Raw genomic sequence first — 10,482 nt, forward strand, 5'->3', positions numbered from 1 at the left:
CCTACTGGATTGCATTATACACATATACGTCCCATTGAATCAAACATGGTAATTGATAATTCTTCAATATTAACCAATTGGCATGATCGATTAGGACATCCTGGTTCAACAATGATGCGAAGAATTATAGAAAATACACATGGTCATCCATTGAAAGACCAGAAGATCTTTCAGAATAATAAGTTTCAATGTAAAGCATGTTCTCTTGGAAAACTTATTATAAGACCATCACCAGCCAAAATCCAAACTGAATCACCAATGTTTCTTGAACGTATTCAGGGTGATATTTGTGGACCAATCCATCCACCATGTGGACCATTCAGATACTTTATGGTATTGATTGATGCCTCCAGCAGATGGTCACATGTATGTTTATTGTCAACTCGAAATGTTGCATTTGCAAGATTACTTGCTCAAATAATAAAATTGAGGAATCAATTTCCCGATTATACAATCAAGAAAATTAGACTTGATAATGCTGGTGAATTTACTTCCCAGACTTTCAATGATTATTGTATGTCTATGGGAATCATTGTTGAGCATCCTGTTGCTCATGTACATACTCAAAATGGATTGGCTGAATCATTGATTAAACGTCTGCAAATGATTGCTAGACCAATGATTATGAAAACAAAGCTCCCTATTTCTATATGGGGACATGCAATTTTACATGCTGCTTCATTAATTCGCATCAGACCAAGTGCATATCATAAATACTCCCCATTGCAGCTTGCATTTGGTAAAGAACCAGACATTTCTCATCTGAGAATTTTTGGATGTATGGTGTATGTGCCTATTGCACCACCTCAACGAAAGAAAATGGGACCTCAAAGAAAGATTGGAATTTATATTGGTTATGATAGTCCATCGATCATTCGATATCTTGAACCACAGACAGGCGACGTGTTCACAGCACGTTTTGCTGATTGTCATTTTAATGAGGAAATCTTCCCAATGTTAGGGGGAGAACAGAAACATACCGAAAAAGAAATTACATGGTATGTATCATCATTGTTACATCTGGATCCAAGAACAAAACAATGTGAAAAAGATGTACAGCAAATNCATGATAGTTCATCAATCATTCGATATCTTGAACCTTAGACAGGCGACGTGTTCACAGCACGTTTTGCTGATTGTCATTTTAACGAGAAAATCTTCCCAATGTTAGGGGGAGACAAGAAACATACCGAAAAGGAAATTACATGGTATGTATCATCATTGTTACATCTGGATCCAAGAACACAACAATGTGAAAAAGATGTACAGCAAATTGTGTAGTTGCAAAGAATAGCAAATCAATTACCAGATGCATTTACAGATGCAAAAAGGATAACTAAATCATATATACATGTTGTAAATGCTCCTGCTCGAATTGAAATTCCAAAGAAACAAATTGAACAACGTCATGATATCGTAAAACGCCTGAAGTGTGGAAGGTCAGTCCGTTCCAAGGATAAAAATCCTCGAAAAATAAAATTCATAGAGAAACACAATGATCACAAAATAGAGAATGATGTTCCTGAAGAAACACATGATGATCACAAAATAGAGAATGTTGTTCTTGAAGAAACACATGATGATGAAAATGTTCTGTCAGAACCACAAACTGACGAGAATCATGAAATCTCTATCAATTATATTAATATTGGAAAAATATGGAACCGAAAAGATATAGAAGAAATTGATGATATATTTTCTTATAATGTGGCAATCGACATCATAAATGATAATGAAGATCATGAACCAAAATCTTTTGGTGAATGTAAAAATCGGCATGATTGGATAAAATGGAAAGATGCCATCCAGGTTGAATTGGATTCGCTAAATAAACGTAATTTTTTTGGACCTATAGTCCTTACACCTGAAGGTGTAAAACCTGTTGGATACAAATGGGTTTTTATTCGAAAGTAAAAATGAGAAAAATGAAATAGTAAGATATAAAGCTTGACTTGTTGCACAAATTTTTCTCAAAGGCCTAGAATTGATTATGAAGAAACGTATTCTCCCGTGATGGATGTAATTACGTTTCGGTATTTGATTAGCCTAGCAGTATCTGAAAATTTAAAAATGCGTCTTATGGATGTTGTTACAGCTTACTTATATGGATCACTTGATAGTAATATATATATGAAAATCCCTGAAGAATTTAAGATGCCTGAAGCACAAAGTTGAAAACCCAGAGAATGTTATTCTGTGAAATTACAAAGATCATTATATGAGTTAAAGCAATCCGGCCGAATGTGGTATAATCGGCTAAGTGATCACTTGATGAAAAAGGGATATGTAAATAATTCAATATGCCCTTGTGTTTTCATTAAGAAAACAACATCCGGATGCGTAATTATTGCTGTATATGTTGATGATTTAAACATCATTGAAACGAATAATGAAATTCATGAAGTTGTGTCATACTTGAAGGAAGAATTTGAAATGAAGGATCTTGGAAAAACCAAGTATTGTCTGGGTTTATAAATTGAACAAAAAGAATGTGGAATATTTGTTCACCAGAAAAATTATACAGAAAAGATCCTTAGTACCATATTTAAGTGCTATCGGTGCCCTTATGTATCTTACAAATTGTACAAGGCCTGATATATCTTTCGCCGTAAATTTATTGGCAAGATTTAGCACATATCCAACGAAAAGACACTGGAACGGAATTAAACATATATTCCGTTATCAACGACGAACGACAGACTTGGGACTTTTGTATTCAAAAGATGCTAATCCAAGTATAATTGGTTATGTCGATGTTGGATACTTATCTGATCCACACAAGGCACGTTCCCAATCTGGATATGTATTTACTCGTGGAGGCACTGCAATTTCTTGGCGTTCAAAGAAATAAACGCTCGTAACAAGTTCATCAAATCATGCCGAGATTATCGCACTACATGAAGCAAGCCATGAATGTGTGTGGTTAAAATCAATGACCCAATATATCCAAATCTCATGTGGATTATCATTCGACGAGAAGCCTGTGATACTATATGAAGATAATGTTGCATGTGTTGCTCAATGAAATAAGGATACATAAAAAGCGACAGAACTAAACATATTCCTCCTAAGTTCTTCGCATTCACCAAGGAGTTTGAGAAGAATAAATGTATTGATGTTCGTCACATTCAATCAAGTGAAAACTCATCAGATCTCTTCACAAAGGCACTTCCTACGACAATATTCAGAAAGCATATATATAATATTGGGATGCGCAATCTACGAAATCTGTGAAGAATTGTTCGTGTCAACATGAGGGGGAGTTTACATGACTGCACTCTTTTTCCCTTACTATGGTTTTTATCCCAATGGGTTTTTCCTAGTAAGGTTTTTAACGAGGCAGTATAAAAACACGTAATGAAGACAATCATTTTGATCATCATCACAAGGGGGAGCGTTGAAATTTAATATTTTAATATTGAATATTTGAATATTGAATGTTGAATATTTGAATGTTGAAAATTAGGTAAAATTAGGTGTTGAATATTGAAATTTGTGTGTGATGATGAATGTAATGATGTAATTTATTTTTGGATTATTTGTAAAGATTTTCTATAAATAGATCTCTTACTTGTGAAGAAAATCACAATTGAGTTGAGAGAAAAATATTATAAAGTGTGTAGTGTGATAATTTTGAGAGTTTGAGATTTTTACTTTTTACCGTAAATTTTTACTTTTCCGCAACAAATATATATTAAATGTTTTATTTGTACTTTTTGTCAAATGATGATTGAAAATAAATTGTGGTATATATATGTAACGATCATAGACCATTAGGCTGATCCAACATGGGCCTCGGCCCCTACCTATGTACCATGGGTCGTTAGGATGGTCCAGCATGAGCCCTAGCCAATGTCCATGTACCGTCACTCATAGAATATCCCACCTCTAGAAAGTGGTTTCTTTCGCTTTTCCCAACACTTGAACCCAGGACCTCCAGGCATAAGTACCTAGTTGCACCGCCGAGCAAAATCTTCGAATCTACGCCTAAACGACATGGACCAGCCCCAAACTAACACTTCGTAGGACCAAGACTAGGCCGTGGAACCCCTCCTGAACCAGCCCTACTCACGCCTACTGCCCTTACGATTAGGATCGCTCAAACTCGCCAAAAACTTGACCTATCTCGTCCTCAAGCTTCGATCCAAGCCTATCCCTTCTACCAGCGGACCATGGACCATTCCCAGCCCTGAAACAGACCCAACACGTCATGAAACAGTGCCTAGAACGAGCCATGCACGGCTGCCTTCCCCCATTCACCCGATCTACCCCTTCAAACTTTAACAATGAGAAAACCCCATCGTCCCTTACCCTTCCTCTGTTCCGATCCGATATGGCCCTTAGACGTCATCGAAACCTACTGAAAAATGACTCCTAAACTTCAAAGATCCGGCAGCCCCTTCGACCAAGCAAGAAAACGTGAGCTGCATGAAGAAAAAGTGAAGCCTTTCCATGAAATTTCGATCCTCGTGCACATAACATAGTAAATCTGATGTTTTTCATACATGAACACACAAATAAACATATATTGATGTGAATGATGAGAAAAACGAGGTATAGGGCGTGCCTTTGCGTTTTTACGCTCGAAAACTGTTGGAACATTTCATGTTCGCAATCTTATTTGATGTTAACAAAACTTGTTATTTTGTTTCTAATAATTTATTGAAGTGCGCAGGAAGATGAAACTGATTACCAAGCCAAAACTAAAGCTATCGATATGCAAACTGAAAGTTCCAGCTGATTGCCCAAACTGAATCCGCTCAACCGATATATCAAAGAACAGTTCAACTGATTGTCCCAGCTGATGAAGTGCTCAACTGATGAAGAGCCCAGCTGACCAGTTCAACTGAAAGAGTGAAATCAGTTCAACTAACGAGTCAACTAATTTCATCAGCCTAACTGAAGATCAGTTCAGATGACCAGTTAGGATCATCAGATGAATCAATCAGTTGCAGATCAAGACAAGCTTATCCAAGTGGATTCCAGCTACGCACAAGGATACAAAAGCAATTGTACTATCAAGGTACAATAATGGACGTTGTAGCAATACTTAAAGACAAAATGTTCTAGAATGGATGACGAAAAATTCGAGACACGAATCTCAAGGAACACATTCAAGCTGCAACGGATACAATTTGAGTCTTATTGTACGATCAGTTTCCCACCTATAAATAGAAGATCAGTGAAGACCAACATATAGAACAAATGTGTGTGAAGAAGAGAGGGCACACTTAAAAGTCTTATCAGCTTAAAGAGAGAAGCAATCAGCCCTGTTGTGAGGGAACATTTCAACGTGTTATCAGCTTAGTATAGAAGCCATATTCCCTCAGTGTGTGAGAACACCTTCGTGTGGTATTCGTTGTTCATGTAACGATCATGGACCATTAGGATGAACCAACATGAGCTTCGGCACATACCCATGCACCACTACTGATCATGGGTCGTTAGGATGTCCAGTTCAACTGAATCAGTGAAATCAGTTCAGCTAACGAGCCAAATGATTTCACCTTACCAATTCAAGACCAGTTCAATTGACCAGTTCAAAGCATCAGCTAGGAATCAATCAGTTTGCAAAACATGACAGGCTTATCTAATGGAATCTAGCTACGCACAACGATACAAAAGCATTTGTACTATCAATAGTACAATAAAGGACGTTGCAGAAAAGCTTAAAGCTAAAATGTTCCAGAATGGTTGTCGGAAAAGTCGAGACACAAATTTCAAGGAACGCATTCAAGCTGTAACGGATATAATTATTGAGTCTCACTGTACGATCAAGCTTCTCGCCTATAAATAGAAGATGAAGTTCAGTGAGAAAAATGTGTGGGAAAAACAAGAGAGAAAATAAAGGGCTTGCATATTGCATATCAGCTTACAAAGAAGCAATCAGCCTAGTTGAGGGAATACACCAAAGTTTTATCGACTTAGTTTAGAAGCTTATTTCTCTCAGTGTGTGAGAATCTCTTCCCGTTGTAATCATTGTTCAGTTCTCACACACACACACCACCATTGTTCAGTTAATAATCGTTGTAATAAAGTTTTCATAAATTATCGCTCTATTCATATATATTGCTTCATAATGTACATTTCTCTGTTTATTGGTCATATTATACTGCATATTTGATTTTTTAGAATGTCATTGGTTCCTGACTAGTTACCAATCGGTTATTAACTAAATGATTCGAGACACGGACAACGGTCTATGTACCAGATTGTTAGTCAATTAGACAACGCAGTTTCGGCCCGAAAGCGATTGCAATGAACAACATAAATAAACTCGAGTATAAGGTTCATCTGAACAATGTGACTTCGTTCCGGAAATGTGAGTTCACCTCGACTCGTAAATGATCGATTGTATGGATCTTATTTGAGTATATGTGGAAAATTGCTACACTTAACCTTGGTGAAAGCTAACACCTCTTTAATCCACGATATTTATTTTAGAATTCTAAACAATCATTGGATTATATTTGACATGATATTTTGTGATGATATATTATTATTGTTATATATTATGTCATATTGAAATAATGCAACGCTAGATATATTAACGTTGGACTCGCTATAAATATATAAGCTCATTTTATTTCTTTGATAAGCTCTCAAATACTTAACCTCTAATATTTACTTCTTATTTTTTTGTAAATTTCAAATTCGGAAATTAAAGAGTCAGGGCTCACTACTACAAAAACGGCAATCCGTTGTCGTAGCCATTTTAAAACTGTTGTAACTGAGGGTGTTGTTGAAAGTCCGTTCAACGACAACGGTTTTTATCCGTTGTGGTAGATCAAATTTGCGACGGATTTTAACAACCGTCGCAAATAAAAATAGCGACGGGTTTGAATAAAACCGTCGCTAACTCTAAATTAGCGACGGTTACATAAACCGTCGCTAGTTCAAATTAGCGACGGGTTGGTCAACCGTCGCTAATTTAAAATTAGCGACGGGTAGAAATGAAGTCCGTCGCTAATATTAGCGACGGTTAGTAATCAAGATTTCCGTCGCTAATTTGATTCGAAAAATAAAAAAAATACTTTTAATAATTTAATAAATCTAAAGGAAACTAATAATCCAAACTAAAATCGTGTAAAAGAAAAAAATTTAAGTGTTGTGAAGTAGTAAAATCGTGTAAAAGAGAAAAATTTTAAGTGTTATGAAGTGGTTAGAAAAATTTTACGTGTTGTGTGAAAGTGATAAAATTATGTAAGAGAGAAAAATTTTAAGGGTTGTGTGAAGTGATAAAATGGTGTAAGAGAGAAAAATTTTAAGTGTTATGAAGTGGTGAGAAAAATTTTAAGTGTTGTGTAAAGTGAGAAAATGGTGTAAAAGAGAAAAATTTTAAGTGTTGGGAGGAAAATGGATAGAAAATGGAGATATTTATAGACAGTTTGCGACGGGTTTTGGTTAAACCGTCGCTATTGGCGACGGTAAATGCTAAACCGTCGCATATTTTTATTTGGCAACGGTTTGGATTTAAACCGTCGCTAATATTAGCGACGGTTTCAAAACAATGTCGCTAAAAACCGTCGTTAAATTTAAAGATGCGACGGGTTTTTTTAAAACAGTCGCTAAAATTAGCGACGGTTATTTGAAAACTGTCGCTAAAATTAGCGACGGTTTTTCAACAACCGTCGCTAAATATTGCAACGTTTTCCAAAACCGTTGTTGTTTGTCAAAAAACCACGCTAATCGACAACGGTTTCTTCAAACCGTTGTCAATTGTCCAAAAAAAAACACGCTAATAGACAACGGTTCATAACGCTCAAAGACAACGGTTCTATAAAACCGTTGTCATTGATCCCAAAAACCGTTGTCTTTGACCCCCAAAAGACAACTGTTTTCGATAAAACCGTTGTTAAAAAACATACGACAACGATTTTTGTGAAAAACCGTTGTCGTATGTGTGTTGTTGTATACAGAATTTCTTGTAGTGGCTAAAGGAAAATTGGGTGAATTTGAATATTGGATAAATGAGAATGAGCTACTTTTGCATTGTATTTTTGGAAATTAAAGCTATGTAAAAGCTTTCGCTATTATAAAAGTTAAACGTTTTTGATATTGTAAATTAAATATTTATTTTAATAATATATACTATTTGTGATATTTCTGTTATTCGGATGTCACAAAAGCTTTCTTTTTTATTTTTTAAAAAATTAAGTATAAAATAAATAATATAAGTAATAGAGTGACATGTATTCCGATGAAATTACCATCTCACCCTTCAAATTTAATTTTAGGAAATATTACAATCTGCTAGGTACGAAATTCCTAGTCCCGTGTCTTACATTGACCCAAAAAAGACAAACATTTATGTTTCCATCGCAGAATACACATAACCGTCCAATAATAAAACCAAATTCAAAGAAGTAACCAAATTAAAATTGGACAAGTCAAATATAAATTATAAGGATACCATAAAACCATACTAGCTAGTTTAATTTTCGAAAATACACAATTCAATAATAATCAGATTAAGGATTTAAGTGATCTCGCTTTAACCCTTTTTCGGGTTCTCTTCTTCTTGTTCGGATCTTCGTCTTCATTGTCGTCGTCGTCTTCATCCTCGTAATCGAATTTTTCGTCCGTTTCGGATAAATTTGATGGCTCCATATGATGGCCACGATCCTGATACTCAGCTGTGTCTCCTGCGGTGCCGTTGGTACTATCTTGATCACCTCTTTTCTTGCCCCAACGTGGCCCGAAACCCGAATAATAATAGAATACATACGGATTACTCGAGGAGGGTACTGCCGATTTCTTGATTCGTGGGCGGCGCCGCCCCTCAGCCTCTGGTTTTGACGAGTTCCTGGCAGTGGTGTGGGCGGAGATGCTGTAGCTTCTGATCATGGATAAATGGTGATCGCATAGTGAATTGCCTTTTACAGCTTCTCTTCTGCATTTCCAGCTCTTGCCATCGGTCTTGCAGCACAGTATAATGGGTGCTGTTGGATTATTCAGCTCATCCGAAGGTTGTTCCGCCTTTGTTGCTGCGGCTCCGCCAGATATGCCGCCGGAATATTCCCATTTCATAGCATTGCTGGACTCCTCCGCCGCTCTATTATTATTCAAAGAAATTTTTGTGGATGCAAGCGCGAGACAAAAGAAAGGTTTCTTTGAAGGAATGGGATAACTATATATATAGATTTCAGTCGATAATCAAGCATTATTCAGCTGAGCAAAAAAGTTCATACGCCGCCCATAAACCCTAGCGATTATTTTACAAAAAATAAAACGATAAAAGCAGAAAAACCGAATTAAATAAAAGGGCCGAAATATTACCTTTCAAGAACTGCAATAGAATCCTGCGAGCTCCCATTTCCAGCATAACTACCATTTCCATTTCCCTGCATAAAAATCATTCGATACCGAGAAAATGGAAGCATATATCTATAAAGCAGCAAGAAAGACGAAACAGGAAAGAAATTAGAATGCTTCAGACTAATAACAGAAACAGATCACGGGATTAGCTCTTCCTGACGAACCCTAACGGAGGGGATGAACAAAAACCCTAAAAGAAGAGGATGAAAAACGGCAGAAATGCAGAAGAGTTCGATAAGAATAGCACAAGGCCGGCAACAGATCCACACCCATGACCAAAATGGAACTTGTTCTGAAGGGGATTGGACTAACCTTATACGGCGGAGAAGATGGTTGCGAGAAGTTCATGACGTCCCAGGGAGACTGATTGAGCTGGCAGACGCGCGGCTGAGCAAGAATTCCTGGATTCAGAGACGCCGCCGCATATATGAGAGGAGAAATCTTCGCGTTCTTGCGTATTCTCATGGCGGAAGGAGGTGCTTTTCGGCTGTGTGTGGAGGAGACGTCGGGGGTAATGGAGTGGGGGCCGTTGCAAGATATAAAATAGTAGATCCAAATTTGATTATTTTATTATTATATATTATATATATAATTGTTGTAATAAATATATTATGTATATGTATATTATTTATATGGATGTGTATCGGAGATTGTATTTAGTTTGTGGGGCATAAATGTGGGTTCTGAATTGATCAAAAAAATATTTCGAGAGATAGTTAATAAGAAGCTAAATATTTATTAAATATATATTAATTTTAATTAAATGAAAAAAATTGTTGGATATGATTAGATCTGTTCGTCAAAAATATATGCCTTCTAATTTTATTTGAACATAAAACTCAAATAATAATGTATCGTAACCAATTTTGTGAAACGAATCTCCAGTTCGACCCAATTCATAAAAAAAATTATTTTTATGTCAAAAGTAATAATTTTCATTGTAAATATACATCTGGTCTTCTCATCCCACTGATATAGATATATGAGACTGTCTCTCAATAAGTTAATGTTACTTGAAATAGAAACACAATATATCTTTTTCAAAATTATTTTAAAATATTTTAATTCTCTTAAGCGTTTTATTCTACCAAAGACAAACTATTCTTTTTTATATAGTTGAAAGATAAGTTTTGTTATAATTTTAGTTCAATAAATATACATTGT

General features: G+C 35.9%; 1 protein-coding gene across 1 annotated transcript; it reads right to left on the reverse strand.

The window, feature by feature from the left end:
* Nucleotides 1–8,273: 8,273 nt before the first annotated feature.
* On the reverse strand, nucleotides 8,274–9,848 carry LOC140986913 (uncharacterized). Its single transcript, XM_073455321.1, has 3 exons — nucleotides 9,631–9,848; nucleotides 9,280–9,344; nucleotides 8,274–9,055 (listed from the first exon to the last, which is right to left on the reverse strand). Exons 1-3 carry the CDS (start codon nucleotides 9,781–9,783, stop codon nucleotides 8,467–8,469), a joined length of 807 nt encoding a protein of 268 aa, XP_073311422.1. The 5' UTR covers nucleotides 9,784–9,848; the 3' UTR covers nucleotides 8,274–8,466.
* Between the last annotated feature and the right edge of the window lie 634 nt (nucleotides 9,849–10,482).

This window comes from Primulina huaijiensis, chromosome 10 (genome assembly GCF_012295235.1).
Source record: "Primulina huaijiensis isolate GDHJ02 chromosome 10, ASM1229523v2, whole genome shotgun sequence".
NCBI lineage: Eukaryota > Viridiplantae > Streptophyta > Magnoliopsida > Lamiales > Gesneriaceae > Primulina > Primulina huaijiensis.